The 22407-nt window shown below is 37.2% G+C and overlaps 1 protein-coding gene across 1 annotated transcript in view; it reads left to right on the top strand.

Moving 5' to 3' along the window:
* The window catches only part of LOC145664067 (synaptogenesis protein syg-1-like), a 997265-nt gene extending 978723 nt beyond the window's left edge, over positions 1–18542 (top strand). The window contains exon 13 of the mRNA XM_081730408.1: positions 18325–18542. Coding sequence (XP_081586534.1) covers positions 18325–18410 — 86 coding nt within the window. The 3' untranslated portion in view covers positions 18411–18542. The remainder of the gene's footprint in view (positions 1–18324) is intronic.
* Positions 18543–22407: the final 3865 nt, after the last annotated feature.

Here is a 22407-nt window from a genome sequence, read left to right as displayed (position 1 = left end):
AAAGTAAATAGGAAGAATGTATTATATACATCTGAAAACAACTACTTTGCTCTATTTTTCAACATTGTTTCTATAAACATTCAAGCACTTATCATACCTCTGCACTAGCGTAGAAATTCCATCAGTATAAAAAATATCCCACCTGTGCCTTAAACTACCCATGGAGCCTAAGCTATGTGTCACTACGTCATATAACACATTCCTGGAAATTTGTGTAAATTTATCGGAAAGCTTCAAGGTTGTGAAACGTCGAATTTCACGAATTTTCCCGTCAATTTTCTGAACGAAATGAAATCTTTAAGTTTTACGTCCCACGGTTATGCCGATTAGGCGAAAGGAGACGGTGATTATGAGAGATGAGTGAAATGGTGGATTGAAGAAAGTAAAAGGAAACGGGAGAACCCCGAGAAAACCCACGAGCACGGTGTTTGTCCACCACAAAGTCCACATGGCGCGAGCTGGGATCGAACTAGGGACCCCAAGCACTAGAGGTGAACGCTCTACCACTGAGCCACCGCGCCTCCTTTTCTGAACGAGTTCATTAGTGACCACTGATGGCCTGTCACTTCTCTCTTCGTTATGAATTTTTATTCGTCCACTTTTAAATGAACGAATCCATTTACGAACAACTCCTTCACTCATCATACTTGGTCCATACACATCGCAAAATTCCCAATGAATATCTGCTGCCAATATTGTTTTGCCGTAAGAAAAACGTATAACAGCTCACACCTCGCACTTGGTGGGGTTTTCTATTGCAGTACACATTTTGAGACAATACAAAAGTGGAACTAGCGATCAAACAACCTTCACTCTACACAGCTGGATGCAGACTGACTTACTGCACACGTTTCTGCAAAGATGATAGCGCGGGCCCCAGTACTTCACACACAGTGACCAATCGAAGGTTACTTTCCGAATGCGTTTCGTATATTTTATGGTTTCCACCTTTTTCTTTGTTTCAGAAGTAGTAAGTTTGATCATAGTTTCTTTATGTTGACATTATTTTATGATTATCGTGTCAACCAGTAGCGTACCCAGGAATTTATTTCGGGAGGGGGGGTCCAAACTAAATATGAAGGTATTTTATATTAAAATTCCTAAAATTGCCCCTAAAATTAGGTTAATTTTTTTAAAAGTCGAAATTTCGGGGGGGGTGTCCGGACCCCCAGGTCCCCCCCTGCGTACGTCCCTGGTGTCAACATTTAGACTTTTCGTGACCGTGACGATGTTGATATCTCCATTAATTCCTTAAATAAATTGATCGATATTTTTCTTTCTTTTCTTTCTTTTATTTTATTTATTATTCTTTTTTAGCTTTTTTGACACTACTTCTGTATTTTTGTATTCAATACTGCAATATTTTTCCATATTTCGGTATCTGATATGGGACGTTCAGAGCACAATAGATTCAACTCCAGTTACCAAAGATGTGAGAAAGAGAGTCAAAGTTTACACACTCCGTTTAAATACATGGAAAAATGAATACTTTTTATTATTATTATTATTATTATTATTATTATTATTATTATTATTATTATTATTATTATTATTATTATTATTATTATTATTATTATTATTTTATCATAAGAGCTAAATACGAGTACAATATTTATTTAGACATAAATCATTTAAGCACTGAAAAAAGAATCAGATAGAAATTTTGATATGAAATATGCTCAAAATTACGAAAAGTGAACTTCAATCCTTTGTATGTTGAGCGCTCCATATATAGGTCTCTTTTTCGTCCTTTAGCATTTTTAATATTTGTTACTTTTATACTTGTTGATATTTTGATATTTTTCAATATTATTGTGATTTCTTTTTCTGTTTAATCGATATTGATTGTCCCAAATTGGATATTGCATAGCCATACCCAAGATGTCCATCCTCCTAGGGGCTTGGACATAATATTGAAAATTTGCCATTCTCCCCACAAATATATCATTATCTTCCCTAAATTTACTATTCTTCGACGAAATCTACCATTATCTTCCATAAATTTACCGTTCTTTCCCCAAATCTACCATTATCTTCCCAAATTTACCACTCTTCCCGAAAATCTACCATTATTTTCCCCAAGTTTACCATTTTCCCAAACATTTGCCATTACCTTCCCCAAAATTGCCATTATCTTCCCTGAACTCTACAATTATCTTCAATAAATTTACCATTCTTCCCCCAAATCTACCATTATCTTCCCTTAAATTTGCAATTCTTCCCCCAAACCTACAATTATCTTGCCCAAATTTATCACTCTTTTCCCAAATATATAATCTTCTTCCCCAAATTTAACATTCTTCCCTCAAATCTACAATTATCTTCCCCAAATTTATCATTTTCCCGCAAATTTACCGTTCTCCAGTTTCATTGTACCGTTTTCAATGAAAAATTGCCCCCTACCCTCATATAATGTTATCGGCCCAAACTGCGCGCTTAAACTCGCTTATAGGCACTCTTGCCCATACCTTTGTATTGAAGAAAATATTCTAAATAATTAATTTCTCTTTGGTATAAGTGTAGTAAGATGGCTATTTAAAATGTTGGGTACTTCTTCAGTCATGATAGACATTTCTAGAATTGAAACCTGGAAAGATTTTAGTAATATGAAGCTTTGATATCCTCATTATTCTATTCAGATCAATATTTCCATTATATTCTCTGTCATCTTTTAATGTAAGGGGATATCCTCTTCGTTGAACACAGACAAAATTGAATATTTTATTAGTGATGACGAAATAACTAGTGACATGTATTGTCATTATATTAGCCAAATGGCATGTCAGTAGCTCCATAAACACGAAATATATTTTGGAAATAGACTTAAGTGGTCTGCGTCACACTACTTTTATAGCTTGTTACCTATCTGCCTCTTAAAACCACCCCTGAAAACAATATAGAACGGCATCATTGATTGAACAGAGCGTGTAATCCTTCTGTTTATTGTTTCAGATGAACTGTTATAACGTAACATTACCATTTGTCACTCAATTTAGCCGTTAGTGGGAAAGAGAGAGGGGGTGTGTTGGTTGCGGTGGTTAGAGGGGTGAGTGAATGTGTTATGGGGGTTGAAAATCAGTAATGGTAATAATGTACCGGAAACGGAAAAATCTCTTACAATTTACTCCCTACAATTCATCTAGTTCACCCTCACACGCTCCATAATACTTGCCAATTTTGCTCAGAATATACGATCTGATGCGATGGGGGAGAAACTCGCCTCTCTCTCCCCCTCTCCTAACAACAAAAACAACTTTCTGTTATAGTAACTTTCCCTCTGACAAGCTGAACGTTGCGGACATATGTACTGCTAAAAATGGTAGCTTTCCTCAATTTCCGTTTCCGAACAACACTTCATATATATACCCCTCTTTTTTCTTCTTCCTTTTTTCACAGGAAAGGGGAATTTCTTCCCTAGCTGCCGATATGGTTTCCCCTCTTATCCCCTGCATTCTCACGGGCAAGAGATTCTAATGAAATCTTCGCCAAAAATTTTCTCCTTTTGGAATAGCTACATTTTTCTCATCTTTACCTTACCTTAAAGACAGAAAATCTAGCCACACCCTAGTTCACTATTATTAATATGAGTGTTGTTTACCCACCGGAATAGAGTATGTCACAGTGTACCAGTTACATAATCAGAAGGTTCTGAGTTCAACATCGCTGAGTTAGTTTTTATTTTAACTGAGGTTCAACTAAATTTTTCCTGAGATAATCTGATTTTAGCTTCTATGCATACTATATTAAAGTGACGACTTACTTATGATTTGTGAACTCCCTCTCAGAGTTAATTTGTTAACCCTGTTATCGCCATTTATTCTTAAAATAATTGTTTAACTGTTTATTCTAGTTAAAAGAATATTGAAATACGAAATACTGATTAAGAAGAAGAAACATAATCTCAATCTCGAATAAACAACGAAGTTAAACTGAATGTTGCTTTAAACAACTGTTTTTCATGATTAAAAGTTCAGTGTGATGCTAAATATTGATTAAAAAAAGAAACACAATCTTCAAGCTTGAATAAATAACAGAGTCAAATTAAATGTTACTTTAAACAATTGTTTCTTCATGATTAAAATACTGATTAAAAAAGAAATACGATCTTCAATCTTGAATAAATAACAGAGTCAAACTGAATGTTGGTTTAAACAAATGTTTCTTCACGCTTAAAACAATAATGCATTACTAAATACTGACTGAAAAAGAAACTTGGTCTCGATCTTGAATAAACAATCTAGTCAAACTTATTCTGTTTAAAACAACTGTTTCTTCATGATTAATAGAACAATGTGATACTTGAATACTGATTGTAACTTGTTTTCTGAATTCTGATTAGATAACCGAATTTATCTGAATTATGCTGGTTGAAACACCTGTTTCTTTATGATTAAAAGAGCTTTGATTCTAAAAAAAAGAAATATGATGTGAAGTCTGATTACCCAACCTTGGATCCTGACTAAAACAATCGTAAGATAATGATTCATTCTGAACAAATGTTGGGCTCTTAAATCTTGGTTGTATTCATAAATAGCTAAGTGGCCAACATGCATGTAATTTGAGTGATCCCTACCTTGATTCTTGTAAATATTGTTACATGCTCAAATTAACCTGACTGTATAGCATAGAAAAGATCTATGGTTCAACTCTAGAAGAAGCCAAGTTGGTTTAGTTTTTCATCATATAACGTTAAGTTACCCTTTATTACTACTGCCATTGATCTAGGACATTCATGCCGATGCCTGACGTCATTCTCGATTTTAAAACTTCAACAAGTTATAACTGTAGTATAAAACATCTTATTGGAGAAGAACCGCAACTTCCTATTTCTTTTAGAAATTCTGACAAAGTCAAGAGTTAGTTAGTTCTTTCCCTGTAACCTCTCTCGTAAAGTTTCTGGTACCATTAACCATCATTCTTCCTACAACTAACTTGTCATCAATACGTCACGTTAGACAAGCTACGAGGTTTACGAGTTTGTTATTTTGTCATGTCTGGTTGATTCCTTCGATATTGAAAACCAAGCTTTCTCTACGTCACTGCTTGTAGAAGTCTGCACGGGCTCGGGCCGTGCCCGAGAGCTTAAGCCCGACCCGGTCCGTGGGCCGGACTCGGGCCTTAAATTTTTAAATATAAAATCATATTTCTCGGGCCTTTTCGGGCCTAACTTCGTAAATATACTGTACAACGATATTTATTGGACTGTTCTTTCTGGAGACGTTATAAAGGACAACTGCAAAATTAGGCCTAAACCGCTAATTGCTGTAAATAAAAATACAATTTTGTGTTAACAATTAAGTTTCTGTAATTCGGGCTTATTTCTGGCTCATTTGATTGTGACATGAGGTCGGGCCGGTATCGGGCCTAAATGCTAAAACATATTTCGGTCTCGGGTCGGGCCTCGCATTATAAATTCACGGGCCGGGCCGGGCCCGTGCAGACCTCTAACTCCTTGAGAACACTATTCTTGGATCTTGCTGAAGCATCAGGAAAAACTAAGAACATCGTGTGACAGAGTTTGGTGAATTCTGCTAAACTTCAAGATTTTTGAATTGTACTTCTTCATGCACTGTTTCGAAGACAGGAGTTTTCCATTGTTCCAAGATAGGAGGTGGAACGCGACGCGTGCTTTGGACGTCAAGCATTGTGACCACGATGCTTGCGAAAATTAATAAAAACAGATTGGTTCTGGATCAATTCCTCGACTGCTATTCCAAAATACATGACGGATTTCACTCTCTAAATCTTTCTTCTTTCCTGAAAATAACCTCTGAAGTTACACTATAACAATTGTAATTCTTCGCTGATTGCATTACATTACTAGAATACTTATTATGATGTTAGCATTTTAGAGTTCTATATACCTATTGTTTTATTTGTTCTGTTCAGTTAATTTTTAAGAATTTGTTTACCAAAACACTCCTTTTTCGTATATTTACCATGTTCGTCCGAGAGACAAAATATCATAAGAAATACTTGATGAATCACCACCAAATCTTGTCAGAATGTGGAGAGTCAAAAATTAGGAATTGAGTACACTTTTCAAGCAGTAGCGTTATTTGAGGTATTTCCAGGGTAGGCGGGGTGAGGAAGAAGGGATTGTCCACCGATAGGGATGCGCACGAGACGAGTCGAGACAGGATTTTCTTGACAAAATTCGAGTCAAGACACGGCTCTTCCAATAGTAAGATATACAATTTTCGAGTCGAGACATAACTTATACAGCACATTTTCGAGACGAGACAGCCACAAATCTTGTCTCATGCGCATCCCTATCCACCGACGTAAGAGTATTGTCAAGGGGAGGGGCGATTGTGTTCCCCTGCCCTTCCCCTTCATTTGAAGGTGATATTCAAACCAGAGCTGGTAGAAATTAAAAATTTAAGCTTTTTTGCGTTGATCACTGTATGGTAATGCATAGCGAGAAATAATTTCTTCCAATTGATCACGCGTTCCAAGACTACATTTCATTTCCACTCTTAACTTTCTAGTATTACCGGAAGTAGTAGAAATCGACTACAACTTCCGGTTTCAACACTGATCTACATAGCAGAGACGATAACATAGCAATAAGCGGTTTCTTGAAAAGAATTTAGCGTTCTAAGAATAGGTGTACCATCTTTTCTTTAACCCGCTATTCAAATCAGAAGTGGCAGAAATCAGTGAAATTCTCGGTTTACTAAAAAGTTAGGCTACCTTCTTCCTCATTCACTTGAAATTGAAAAAATTAGTGTGAGACGAGGCAAGACAGGATTTTCGTGACAGGATATACCATACGAGAAAGTGATCTAATATATATCGAGAAAGAGATCTTCTGCGCCTCGAATAACCGCTATGTGACATTTTTGTCGAAAATGAGTTATGCCGTGCAAATAAACCTGAAAGCTGTCAGACACCGTCCCTTATACAGTGACAGGTGGATATTCAATTGCTTCGCCAGAACAATGAAAACTTATAGACTGAAATTATGGCTTAAGATTCTCATCACATACGTATTGATTAATGTATACAAATCCTCTATGTGTTTATAAAGACGCAAAAGGTGTTACTTACACACAAAAATAGTAATATAATATTGCCGATGCAAGCTACAACAATGCCCAGTGCATAATATTTGTAGAACCAATATTATTATATTCTTCAAGTGTTTCCGTGTATATTTGGCAAAATTTAAAGTTCGGAATGTTTTTCGTTTCTCCTGAAAAGTTGTGGTTTTAGCACATAGTGATTCTTCGAGGCGCAGCGAGGACTTTTTGCGACAATACAGCACTTTTACGACACTTTTTCGATACGAAACAGCCTCAAATCTTGTTTCGTGGGCAAGAATAGGGGAAAAAAAGTAGCCCACTCAATAGGAATAAATTCAAAAAATATTAGTCACTGTTCCATAAACAAACATTTTGATTACTATCACACACACATACACTTCATTATAGGGTTGCCATCCGTCCCGATTCTGGAGAAAATGTGCCGCGTCCCGACCTCCATATTTATTGATGAACTTAGTAACTATTATTATTTTAACCTTGTTTTTACATAAAAAAAGAGGAAACCTCATAATGGTAGCTACGCACTGCTTATTATTATTATTATAACTTAGTTTCCACATTATTATACGGAGCATTCGAAATAAGAAGAAACCTCACAATAGTGGGATTACCGGAAGCAACAACTGGCAAAAGAAAGTCTAACCTCACTTTGTAATTGATGAGGATCGCCTTCTTAAGGCAACAACAAATAACCAATACTTTGATATAGGCCTACATTCAAATATAAGCATCAGCAGCAAGAGTAGTAGATTTGGGAGTGGCAGTAGCTCAAGCAATAATAATAAACAGTACTGCTTCTACAATAAAAACTATATTAAATTAGGGACCGCGGTGGCTTAGTGGTAGAGCGTTCACCTCTGATGCTTGGGGTTCCGGATTCGATCCCAGACCTCGCCAAGTGAACTTTGTGGTGGACAAATACCGTGTGCGTGGGTTTCCTCGGGGTTCTCCCGTTTCCCCCCACTCTTCATTCCGCCATTTCATTCATTAGTCATCATCACCGTCTCCTTTAGCCCAACCGGCATAACTTGGGACGTAAAACTCAAAGATTTCATTTCATTTCATTTATATTAAATTATTCAGACAGTTAACTATTTCTATTTTAGTTTTTTTGCTATTTTGCACGTATTTAGGTATGTAACACATAGCCCTATAAATACATTGTCTACATACTATTAAAATTGGCCATATTTTTATTATATATTTTATAAGGCCTAACTAACTCTATGGCCTTTGGAGCCCGGAGGTTCAATGTCGCGTTCACAAAAGCTCTCCATTGACTTCTATCCTTAGCTAACTGGATCCAGTTTCTACTTTGTATTCGTTTTTCTGCGAGATTCATCTTAATATTGCCCTTCCGTCTGCGCCTAAGTCTTCCTAATGGTCGTTTTGCAATTGGATTTGCAGTTTAAAGCTTTGAAAGTGTTCCCACTTTCTTTCACTCTCGCTACATGACCTATCCACCTGAGCCTCCTAGATTTGATTACCCTAACAAAGTTTGGTAAACGGTATAAATTATGCAATTCCTCGTTAGGAAGTTTCCGCAATTCTCCATTTCCATTTTACAGAGCCTATATGATTAAAATTGTCTCACTTCCCTTTTGTCAATTATACATGATTCTCTTTTCAATATAGAAGGACTTCACATTATTGCGGAATAATAATAATAATAATAATAATAATAATAATAATAATAATAATAATAATAATAATAATAATAATAACTGGTACTTCTTGCCCCGCTCCCTGGAATAGATGCATGAAGTGTCCCCATATTTTGCTTTGAAAAGGTAGTAAAAAGCATGAAGCGTCCTGGCATTTTGCTTTGAAAAGGTAGTAAAAAGCATGAAGCGTCCTGGCATTTTGCTTTGAAAAGGTAGCAAAAAGCATGAATCGTCCTGGCATTTTGCTTTGAAAAGGTAGTATAAAGCATGAAGCGTCCTGGCATTTTGCTCTGAAAAGGTAGTATAAAGCATAAAGCGTCCTGGCATTTTGCTTTGAAAAGTTAGCAAAAAGCATGAATCGTCCTGACATTTTGCTTTGAAAAGGTAGTAAAAGGCATGAAGCGTCCTGGCATTTTGCTAAAGGTAGTAAAAAGCATGAAACATCCTAATATTTTACTTTGGAAAGATGGCAAAAAACATGAAGCGTCCCGACATTTTACTTTCGAAAGGTAGTAAAAGGCGTGAAGCATTCCAACATTTTGCTTTGAAACGGTAACAAAATGCATGAAGCAAATGAAACACCCCAACATTTTGCGTTGGAAAGATGGCAACCCTAACCAACACACGACATATGACAAAATACTTTACAATTAAGTTACTTGTTGCAATCCATAAAATCCTCTTGAAAACTTTATGCAATCATTACATAATTGACGCATAAAAGTTGGACATTTGTCAAATGGTAATTACGTAAAAGGGTTTTTGCTTTTAAAAGAAGAAAAAAAAAGGAGCGAATGTGGGCGACTAGGCGGATCATGCATACTAATTTTAGTTGAAACAATTGCACAAGTGAATCTGAAAATGTATATCTTTTAAAACATATTTCGCCTACCATCTAAATATTACATGAAGTGTGATGCTTTGGCGGAATAGTGGAAGGGATGCGTGTACAAAGGGAGGTGGGGGATTTAGACGATAAAGAGAGAGTGTCGCATTTCCGTGAGACTCGCAACTCTATCGGAGTTAGCACGAGACATAATTTTGACGCTAACATCAAAGGAATGCCGCAGTCTTCAAATCTTACAACTTTGGGCCTGTGATTGCACGAAACATTTCACGTCTACCACGCATAGCCCACCCATTTGAAGGTTCCTTCTCCGTAATCCCCCCTTCCTCAGCATTCTCCCAGGCGCGTACGTACACCTCTGTTGCTTACCTTGATCTGCGTGCGACACGGGTGTCGGAACAGCGATCAGGTAACGAAACAAATTGGAGGGCATAACGCTGACCTCATGGCTCACGCAAATATGTATGGATTGATGTTTCCTTCCGTTATTTTTCCCATACAGATTATTTTCTTCAATTATTAAAAAACTTCTTCTTTATTATTGATAGATACTAATATACTCTTTCTTTCTTTTCTGTAAGTGTCAATGCACTATGTTGAGAATTTCCTTTTCTAAGAATTTAATGAATAACCAGAGAAGAATCAATATGACTATACAAAGGATTGCAAGTCTTTAATAAAATCCTATGGTTCATCACTATGAAGCAAAGCCGGCATTTGAATTCCATGAAGAGATCCTAGGTTGCTTATTAAAGTTTAGGGTCCCCTTTCATCATCAAGGATATATGAGACGTTGACCTACAGTTTAAGATAAATCCAAACCACCGTAATGCATTAATGTTTTGTTTATACCCCGGGAATCGAACCCGGGTACGGAATCAGAACCATATGAGTTCTCAGGGAAGTGAACTCGGATTTCTTTAGTAAAGATTTTGCTATAGACATCTCTACGCGACTCTTCACAGTGGTCTACTGGCTAGGGAGAGCATCTTTGTTCCACGAGGTTACGAGTTCAATTCCTGATGTGAGAGACTTAAAAATTTGAATGCAATCTTGTGGTTTGGATTCCATTTCAAACTTGTATTATGTGTTCAGCCTTACCTCTAAACGGAGACAAACAACACTATTGATATTTTTCTGCTGTTCAAAAATATTGTATAATGATACAATGCACGAAAGGAAGCAAATTATACACTTTGATTTTAACTAGGGTTGTTAATAGTAACAGAGCTGAAAATATTTTGGGTTCTTGTGCCAGAACCTAAATAGATATTTTAATTCGGTTCTGTTCTGTTATACATTTCGATACATCGGTTCTGTTCCCTGAACCGTAAACTACAATCTTTTGAGTTGTGCCACTAGAACATACATAAAAGGTTAAATGCGGTGCGCTTTTAAGAGTAGAATCGAAATATATTTCGACGTAATGGTTCTGTTCAGAGAACAGAAAAGCATTATTGACTGTGTTTCGACAAGAGAATCAAAATACGTTTACAAAACCGAAATCCAAAGTCACATTAAATTAACGTTTTGAAATGATTCAACACAAATACGTTCCTGATTAATTCTTTTTCGAATTGTTAATAGTAGTCCCAGGTTAGTTTTAAACACGATTTCTGTAGTAAAAATATATACTGACAGTTCAACAAGAAAACATCCAATTTTGAGTGGTTCAGCATAGTTTTAGACACTATTTCTGTAGTAAAAATATATACTGACAGTTCAACAAGAAAACATCCAATTTTGAGTGGTTCAGCATAGTTTTAGACACTATTTCTGTACAAAAATATATACTGACAGTACAACAAGAAAACATCCAATTATGAGTGGTTCAGCATAGTTTTAAACACTATTTCTGTAGTAAAAATATATACTGACAGTTCAACAAGAAAACATCCAATTTTGAGTGGTTCAGCATAGTTTTAGACACTATTTCTGTAGTAAAAATATATACTGACAGTTCAACAAGAAAACATCCAATTTTGAGTGGTTCAGCATAGTTTTAGATACTATTTCTGTAGACCTACACGATTGGAATGTAATGCGTGATACTGATGGTACTAAATAAAATTTTTGTAGAATTTTTTAATATCCGGTAACAAGTAAGCTAAGTATATTTTGACACTTAACGAAATATCCAAATGTATAAGTCACAAAATCTGCGATACCATCGGAAACATTTCACTTTCAACGTTTGAATATTCTAACATATTTTTTTTTTACCCAATTGCTTGCTTTTTCTGTTTTCGTAGTTTCATTCATTGGATTTTTTAATATAAAAAAACATATACAAGTGTTTCTTCTACTCGATCGTTTGCAATCTGAATGTTAACACGTCACTGTTTTCGCTTTGTACTTAGGTTCTTAGGCCATGTTGTTTAGAAAATAAAATTACGATTACAATGGCAACGAGACGAATGTGATATAACACTATTTCAGTCCATAGGTTGTTTTTACTAAGAAGGGTTTGTTGAAATATCGGCGATATCGGTAAAGTAGGAAAAGTTTCTTTTTCGACTTACGACAGTGATGCTAACCAAGTTAAGTAGAAGTTATCTCGTGTCGGTCTAAATTATCTCTCATTCCTTAAAATAATATCACACTCCTAAAATCAATAAAAAATATACCTGTAGCTCAACATGAAGTTTCACTGTACACTTATAAAAATAAACCGCTTTGTTATTCATCAAAGCATTTGGAATTGTGTTGAATTCCTTCAATACTTTTGTTCAGTGCTTTTATTTTTAACAAAAATGAATGATAAACTTAAGGTTAACGTTAAATGAAATAAGGACATGCGTATTGCCGACACGGTGAACTATCATATACTGTTATACTTGTGTCCTACTTTTCGCTTCTCAGAATGTGGTCACCCTAAAATATATTAACTGATATTGCAATTTTGTAGAAAGATAGATAAATGTGCAAGCTTTAAAATGATGTAAACATTATGAAAAATGCAATGTTCTTTGTATTTAAAAAAAAATGGTGATTACCCTGGTAGTGGTCCCATTTCTTCATTTTACCCCACAATTACTTCCCCCTTTCCAATGTAAAATATTCTTCAAATGTTTTTGTGCTGTTATTTATTTTTACTTTTTGTTTGGTGAGCTCCTCCGTGGCTAAGCGGTTAGCGTACGCGCCTTTGGCGTGGGAGACCCGGGTTCGATTCCCGGTGGGAGCTCATGTGGTTCGGATTCCACGTTAATCAGTAGGTCCACGTCTCATATAGCCTCGCTGCTGAAAGGGACGCTAAACTAAAATCAACTCAACTCAACTTTTTGTTTGAAATGCTTTTACATTCAATCAGTTAGTGGTTGATGGAGGATGTTCCAATGTAGTCCTAGTATATAATTATATTCATTAATAGAACCAATTTAACTGATACGCGATTATATGATTTAATGAAAAATAAACTTTTTTCTTAAAGAAAATACATTGTGGAAGGCAACAGGTTCTTTACTCTTACTACAAACTTATTTCATAAAATCTCTTATAAATACTCAAACCTATTGATATGAAGTCAAGAGAACTCCCAGTTGTGTGCAACCCACCATTCTCACGTGAGGGGTTGGGTTGTATAAGCAGTAGGCGCACCAGAATTTTTTTGGTTTATTTTAAAAAGTGTATTTTGCATTAATTTTACAATGAAACTATAAACTAGAAAAAAAACGTTATGTGAAAATACTGCATTCCGCTTGCACAAAATTTCAGATCTCTGTAGTTTGTATAATAGTGCGTGAAATCTGGCTGTAACAAACAAAAATATCGTATAACGAAATAAGAACATTGTAAGAGTTTTTGGGATAGTAATAAGAGAACAGCAGTGTTTAATATAGTTAAAATTAAGCGGAGTAAACTAGTTAGAACATAGTGGAAGGAAAAAGAGGATGCAAAAGAAAACAAGTAAAATTGATAGAAAGTATCTAAATGACAAACTTCTGCATTAAGACGAAGAGGTTAACTTAGAATCATAGTATATGAAAGCGCCTCAATTTCAACCAGGTGACTTTCTAGTTGTGGAAGAACATTTATAATTATGATCATCTTTACTCTAACCCCATTGAAAGGACATTTTTAGAAAAAAAAAGAAAGAAAGAAGTACTAGTGTCACGTGTACACAGCGCGAAAGTGTTTGGTTTGTATGAAGTGATATTTTCTCTGTTAATATTGAAAGCGGATTTCTATCACTTTCGGTTCTAATAGAGAGATTAAAATGAAATTGAAATATAATCTTGGGACGCTAAAATTAATTGCAGGAAACGTTTTTCGCTACCGTTTTCATTGCGATCAACGTTAAAACTGGAAATGGCTGATTACTCTGGATAGAGGTGAGATGATTTTCAGTTTAGCGTTCCGTTCAGCAGCGAGGCTATATGAGACGGGAACCTACTGATTAACGTGGAATCCCAACCACATGAGCTCCCGCCGAAATTGAACCCGGGTCTCCCACACCAAAGCTCCCCGTATGCTAACCGCTTAGTCACGAAGGAGTTCTCCTCTGGCTAGAATAAAGGGTTAGGAGAGAAGATTGTGCCTATTCTTAGAATGCTAAATCGATTTTTCTACACTATTTCTTACCATTTTTGCTCAATGTGGATCAATATTTAAAACCGGAAGTTTTAGTACCTTTCTATCACTTCTAGTTTTAGCCTACAGTTAAGAATGGAAATGAAATATATATTTTTGACATGCGTAATCGATTCGAGGAGACCGCTTCCCGTTACATGGTAACGTTTTGGCTCTATTCTGATCAACGTTAAAATTTAAAAAAAAAAAAGACTTCTATCACTTGCTTTGAATGGATCACCTCCATTAACGAGCTTGATTCCCAGGCTTTGGCCCTTTAGATCCCGACTAAAGTTGGTGGCGATCAATGAAGCAAATCCTGATGATTTTTTTGTCTCCCGGACGGTCGGTCATACAGACACATAGAGTAAAAAATATATAAATATAAAGGAGTGTGGTTGGTAAACCAAATTCCCTTAACAAATATGTAGAATATCCCATGCCGTAAGCAGCGGTGGACCACCGATGGGCAACTAGCAACATCTCGCCAAAAATTGGCGACCCCGCAGCGACGATCCGCGGTGGCCCCACTTCCGTTTTGAAAATTATACCACCAGCGGCAGAGAGGCGACGAAACGCCAATGAACCACAAAATTACTCCCCCAAAATATGTTAAATCGCTTATATGCGTGATTTGTTTACATTAAGGTGAGTCTAAGAAAACACTTTAAAAAAGTTAAAAAAAGTACCCCGGGATGGGGGCGAACTTGGTTACTAGGTGTGTGCTCTTCCGACTTGACCACGGAGGTGATGAAGAAAATGTCGCTTGTAGAGGAATACATCGTTTAGGTCCTTTTAATTTGGTTAAACTGAATGCCCCTGTAACCGTGTATATTCGACGATAACCGTTTGTGATCAGATGAAATCTGATCGCCGTGTAATTTTATAACAAAATGACGCGCGTGTATTTACTTTATTTCATTATTCTCCCATTTTTACTTTCAAGTGATCAGCGACACTTGCCATCTAAATTCATACAATTATACGCACTCATCTCAAGATTGTTTACTTCATAATATTGAGACAGGGGTTACTCTGGACCTCTGGAGCTCACTTTAGGAACAATTCGTGAGAAAAAATAATATATAATAATAACCGCATGCACATAACTGGCGATAGTTCATGTTGGTCCCTTCGCGACTCTCCGTGACGAATCGAAGGAACGCGGACCAAAATGAAGTCCATGCTGCTATGTGGTGGTAATTTCAACACCCTGTCTCTAGATATCTGTTTCGACTCGACGAAATCCTGCCGCCAGTGGCACACCAGTGGCAATCCTTCAACGTGTCGCTCTAGCGCGTGTCGATCGACATTTACCGGCAAAAGTGCCATTAGGTGTTGGTGACCTTTATCGCATGGGGTAGTTATTTCCCTGGATTTTCAGTAAAGTCAAAATTTGCTCCTTCCTCTCTTCAGTAAACCACATAAACATAACAAGTTATAGCCAAGAATCCTGTCATTGAGAAAGAGATACAAACGGCAGTAGAACAAGTAAACAAAAAGATCAATAGTTCATGGTTTTGCAGGCTTACTATTGGTATACCCATAAATTTACTCGTACGCTGGCAACACTTCTCTACTTCATCCTCCTCTCTCCTGGTTTGCTCCACTTGTTTCTCGCTGTTGCTTCTCTGACTGTAAAAGCGTACTCCTACTATATACATGGGCCAGTTGGAAAATAACTCATGTACAAGATCTTTTCCTACTGTACAACAAGTAAAACGAAAATGTACTTGCTTAGAGTGTGGGTCACAAGTGATAGCATTGTTGACTAGACGAATGAAGCAAGGACTGTATTGTAACGTTGCACGTGTGATAAAGAGGTGTGGCTAAATAGACGCAACTGATTGGTTAGTCGCTTCTTTTGCGCATAAACCGACGTGAATGTGTACGTGAAAACGCGGCAACACTGCAGCATTGTTATTTGCTTACAACGTTTGAGGGGAAATTCGGATCTTCGCCTTCGAACGCCATAAACTCTGTCCATTAACATAGTTGTTGCTGTATGTGTACGTGAAAACGTGTTAACACTGCAGCATTGTGATTTGCTTACAACGTTTGAGGGGAAATTCGGAGTTTCGCTTTCGAACGCCATAAACTCTGTCCTTTAGCATAGTTGTTTCTGTATGTGTACGTGAAAACGTGGCTACATTGGAGCATTGTTATTTGCTTACAGCCTTTGAGGGAAAATTCGGAGCTTCGCCTTCAAACGCCATAAACTTTGTCCTTTAGCATAGTTGTTGTTGTATGTGTACGTGAAAACGTGGCAATACTGCAGCATTGTCATTTGCTTACAACGTTTGAGGGGAAATTCGGGGTTTCGCCTTCGAACGCCATAAACTCTGTCCTTTAGCATAGTTGTTTCTGTATGTGTACGTAAAAACGTAGCTACATTGGAGCATTGTTATTTGCTTACAACATTTGAGGGAAAATTCGGAGCTTCGCCTTCGAACGCCATAAACTTTGTCCTTTAGCATAGTTGTTGCTGTATATGTACGTGAAAACGTGTCAATACTGCAGCATTGTCATTTGTTTACAACGTTTGAGGGAAAATTCGGAGCTTCGCTTTCGAACGCCATAAACTCTGTCCTTTAGCATAGTTGTTGCCATATATGTACGTGGAAACGTGTCAACACTGCAGCATTGTGATTTGCTTACAACGTTTGAGGGGAAATTCGTAGTTTCGCCTTCGAACGCCATAAACTCTGCCCTTTAGCATAGTGGTTGCTGTACGTATACGTGAAAATGTGTCAACACTGCAGCATTGTCATTTGTTTACAACGTTTGAGGGGAAATTCGGAGCCTCGTCTTCGAACGCCATAAAATCAGTCCTTTAGCATAGTTGTTGCTGTATGTGTACGTGAAAACGTGGCAACACTGCGGCATTGTCATTTGTTTACAACGTTTAAAGGGAAATTTGGAGTTCCTCCTTCGAACGCCATAAACTCTATGCTTTAGCACAATGTTTATCAAAGTGTGGGTGGCGACCCATTGGTGGGTCGCGAGAAGTTTTACTGTCAATTATGATTTTTTTGATGCAGAAACATATGTTGTGAAGTACTATTCAGAAAATGAAAATTGGAAGTGTTTGTTAATGAGGCGAAAAGTAAGGGGTTACACAGGGCACTGCCCTGTTAAACAATCAGTAGAGATGCTGGGATAGGATGGGAAGATAGTGGGTGAGTCAAAATCTGGCAGAGGGTAAGTCATTGCGTCGGAAGTAGTATTATCTCTGTTACCTTTGTATGAAAACACTTTAACCCTCTTTGTGCATGCGTACGCTTTCATATGCATGTATTGTGAAAGAAATTTACATTACATTTGCTCGATAGGCACCGACTGATATTTTCTAAACTAGTGCTATTCAAAGGATGTACGTAATCCTAAAATAAGCGTATTTCTAATTTTTATTGAATGATTGTAGTTGAAGAAAATTTTGAAATTTCCCATGTTATTTTTTTCGGATGTGCAGTTTATCCCCTTTAAATAGTCTTTTGATTGGCATGCTGATTGTCGTTTTATTTGTCCCCTATTTTTAATCAACAAAACATGAGTATTAATTTTAATAAGTTCATTTCGATTTAATTTTTTAAAACAGCTTCAGGGAAACACAATTAAATGGCTAACTGTGTCTACGAGTACGCGAGAAAAGAAAAGGTTGAATAGCACTGGTCTAAACAACTGGACCACTACATTCATAAATTTACATAATAGACATAAAAAAGAAACCAACTAAATTTGGATTTATTAAAATTTAAACATCGATCTGTACTTTGTAACATTTGTGGTTGCTCGGGGTGTTCACAACATCCCCAAATAGATTTCATGTTAATATCTCTTATAGACTGTTATCGAACGAAGTGGAATTAGAGATATCATTTGCAAAATTTAACTGCTTTAAAATATATCACTATTTCCTAAAATATCAATGCGAATTTGAATAAAAGTAAGTGGGCCACAAATACATTTTATTATTTAATGTGAGTCGCAGTAACGACAAGTTTGAGAACCACTGCTTTAGCATATTTGCTGCTATGTATGATAGCATCTTCCCCCATATTTTGAAGCGAAACTAGTAGCTGATATTTAATAATTACCTCTTACTGAAAGAACTAAGAATATTATATAATCTATGATTTTATGTTTTTATTTTTATTTTTAAAGTATCTAATTTATATTACTCTTTTCGTTCCAGAGCCAACTGTCAGGATATCCAGAGCAGAAGTCATATTGAGTCTTCCAAACAGGAGTTCAGGAATTCCACCAAGTCATTCTTCGTAATAATAATTATTATTTCAAAAATATTACCAAAACTAAAGTATTATTGTATTGTGCGAAACAAATTTTATGTTTACTACCTGTACGCTTCATACTATTTATAATTTATACACTGCCAATAAAAATAATTTAAAGTACCAAATTGATATGTTAATATCCTTGATGCATTTACATTATCCTATCAAAGCTTCTACAGTTAATCTCTTTTTTATATATATAAAGTGTGTTAATTTCCAAATTCATGTGCATTGACTGATAGCCTTTCAAATAGACGCCACCGCCTACGACATTCCGCGCTTTCAGCACTGATTGTATTCTATGTGACGACTAGCCTCTTGACAATTGCCTGACAATACACTTCCCACTGGAGAAAGCTTCTCTGCAAGTATACAAGAGGTATGTTATTACACTCCTATCGCAAACCTCTCTTGAGGCTGAAAATTCTGCGCATCTTAGAAGAAAGATATGTTTCTAAAGTCTAAGTGCGCGGTAGACAATTGGTCCAGCATAGGGACTCTTCACTGAGATGTCGGTGAAGGGATAGCATGAATCCTAGACTTAGCTTCCATTCGTTTGTAGAATGTACGAGGAGTAAGCAGAAAGTAATGTTACAAAGCATGTGGTGAAATGCGTATATATTGTAAGGATCCCCACATCACAACAGACGCACGTGTCAGCCCAACACGTGCTATTATTTATAAACAACATAGCAGACAGCAAGCCAATGCGGAAGGAACACCGAGGAACACCGAAAGCAGACGGACCTCACGGAAGGACCCGAGGAGGACAAATAAAAGGAGGACTACCGAGGGACCCAGCATCAGTCGACCAACTGATCGCCTAACCTTTACCTTCCTATGTCGCTGTGGACTAGGAGCACCTCTTCCTCACCCTATGTCGCACTGGGCTAGGGATCCATCTTAAACCTATAATCCAAGTCTAACCTACAACCTGTCAAAGTGTTCTGGAAACTGCCATGAGTGGAAGGGGCACCCGGCAAAACATTTAGTATTCCTTCACTTGGTCATTGAGGAAGAGACATTGAATTAAGACACTTGTATTTATTATATTATATTTTGTAATAAAACTTGGTGAAGCGGAAAAGACACTCGGTCTCACATTTGACTCTACCAAACATTACAATATTGTTTCATACAACCAACACAGCCAACAGATAGTACGTACATACATCAGGTTATATTTTTGATACAGTTTCCATATTGGTTGAGGTTATTGTCGCATCGTGGGATAAGATTGAAGATTTCCTCCTGGTAAAAATGCTGTCTTTGCGTGTTCAGTCACGTTGTCACGAAGTATTTCACCTCCTCGTCTAAAGCGAAGTGACGACCTCTTAATTGTTCCTGTAAATGTGGGAACAAGTGAAAGTCGCTTGCTGCGAGGTCTGGGTTGTAGAGAGGATGGTAGATGATGTGCCAGCGAAACGATTTCGTCACTGTGATGGTCTTCTGGAATATATGCGGTCGCGCGCTCTCGTAAAGGAAGATGATGTACTCGGTGAGAAGTCCTGGCCGTTTCCTCCTGATTGCTTCGCTCAACCATATGAAGGTCTCACAGTATAGGTCAGCAGTCACTGTGCGCTTTCCAAGAAAAAAAAAAGAAAGAAAGAAAAGAAAAAAAGAAAGAAAGATAAACTTCACGAAAATGACACCGGTGTTGTCCCAAAACACTGTGGCTATCACCTTCACGGAAGATAGCGTCACCTTAAACGTCTTTGTCTTTGGAGAGCAGGGGTGTTTTTAGTCCTTTGATGACCGCTTACTACTGGAGGTGTAATGGTGGATCTATGTTTCGTCAGCAGTGAAAATGCGGTGAAGACAACATTTCCCTTTCGTGAAGAACCGTACAAAAGTTGTAGACTTGTCCTCATGCGCTTCTCCTTGTGTTGGTTGGATAGAATGCATGAAACCTATCGGGAACAAAGTTTCCGGTAATGCAGAATATCGTGCACAATGTGATCAACGCTTCCGAACAACATTCCCTATTCTGCCATCAGGTGCCGTAACGTGATCCTCCTGTTGTCCTTAATCATTTCCTCCAATCGAGCTGTGTTTAAATCTGTGGATGCTGTGCTTGTTCGACCACTGCGCTCCTCGTTGGTGACTTTTTCTCTATCAGCCGCAAACTTTCGACATCATTCTGCGACAAGCTGACAAGACATTACAGTCACTCCGTAAACCTCTACCAGCTGCTGGTGAATTTTAGCAGCGGTTACATATTTTGCCCACAGAAATCGAATACCTGAGCGGATTTCTCTGCGAGGCCAGATTTCCAAACGAGTCGCCATTTGTGTTTCCCTACAACTAGCGTCGTAGGTAGCTAAAACTCTGCATAGTTGCCAACTCCATGTATTAAAATTAGCACGCACTTCACATTCCTCTATAACAGACGAAACTTCAGAAATATTGCCCTGTAACCTTAGTTTCTAATCCTCCCTCGTGGCAACGATGAAACTGTGTAATTAGATGCAGTCCTGATGCAGTTCTACCGGCTTTTCTCCATTCCATGGTATTGGTGTCTTTGTTTTTGTAAAGACCAATAGAAACATATTCCTAATAATACAAAACATTGACTTACATATTGTAGACACGTGATATATCTTTAATTTTCCCCTGTAACAAAATCAAAACACGATCATGAAACAGCGTGGATAACTTTCTGTGTAATGACGGACAAAATTGCTTCGATCTTTTACATTGATACTTTTATTTGTAATTACTTGAACCTTTCTATAATTGGTCAGATATATCACGTTCTTTACAGCAACTATAAACTTCCACCGACTTCCTGCCAAGTGGCACTCGTACAACTATCTTTAGTTTGTTTTCCACTAACATTCTATGAAAGGCTTGTCGAAAATTGATAGTAACACACGGAACTAAGTGGCTATACCATCCTGTATCTGTAGATTCTCCGCTAACATCTTAATTCTTTGCCACTGTAGAAGTATCAGTTTCACTGACATCCGTTTTGGATGCGGAGTAGTCGGTGTTACAGAGTTCAGGCAGGGACGTACGCAGGCGGTGGGTCCTGGGGTTCCGGACATCCCCCGAAATCTGGAATTTTTTGTAAATTTAGTCTAATTTTAGGGGCAATTTTACAGTTTTTAATATAATTTAGCCTGAAATTGTGTTTGGACCCCTACCGAAATAAATTCCTGAGTTCAAGGATGGTCGAGCTTTATATCGTCACACTATGGTATTCATAGTGAAGCGACCAATAACAAATCGGTATAGTTTAAGTGCTACAATGCAGCCTTCGCAGAAGTGATTCACTGTAAGCACCCTTATACTTCGGGCAAAACGCAAGCAAACGTATCATACAATGCGTCAGTGTGGTGCAAGTTTTAAGTTTTCTGCGCTGCGACCGCGCTGTACCGCGTGTCCTTTGTATTTCGTCTACATGGAAGACTATCAGTTTCTGTATTAGTTTAATTGCTGGTGGAACCAGGGAACAGGATACTTCTTCGTACTATCTTATAAAGAAAGAGTAGGGTTTCTTCCACTTTCGATCTAGAAGACAAAATTATTTTAGGATTACTTCGATCTTGACAAGATTTATTTGTAAAAGTCAAGTTGTGAACTTTTGTTTCACAGTCATTCTAACTTCGGAACGTTTTGTTTCTTAAAGAAAATCGGGACAAGCCTACGGGAGGTACGAAAGTGTGGTTCCAGTTTCATTGATATCAGCACGTAAAGTAAGTGATATTGTTAATATCATACTGCAGCCATTTCATTCTCTTGTTTCTCCAGGCATCTAAATGATAAAGGCCTGATAAACACTTGACCCCACATTAGACCAGGAATGAATTGAAAAATAAACCCTATTCCTATTGGAGATTAAATCCACAGCGATTGGTTTGTAGATATGTGTCTTAGTGACTTTGTTACCGTCGCTTTATACGAGGATCATCCAGAAAATTATAGCTACAAAATGAAAAGCACAGTATTTATTGGGGGAAATAATTCTATTAAATACCTGA

The sequence above is a fragment of the Thermobia domestica genome, chromosome 11 (genome assembly GCF_964235325.1).
Source record: "Thermobia domestica chromosome 11, izTheDome1.hap1.1, whole genome shotgun sequence".
In the NCBI taxonomy this organism is placed as follows: Eukaryota; Metazoa; Arthropoda; class Insecta; order Zygentoma; family Lepismatidae; genus Thermobia; species Thermobia domestica.
The sequence above is the reverse complement of the archived record's forward strand: the minus strand, read 5'-3'. Positions and strand labels throughout refer to the sequence as shown.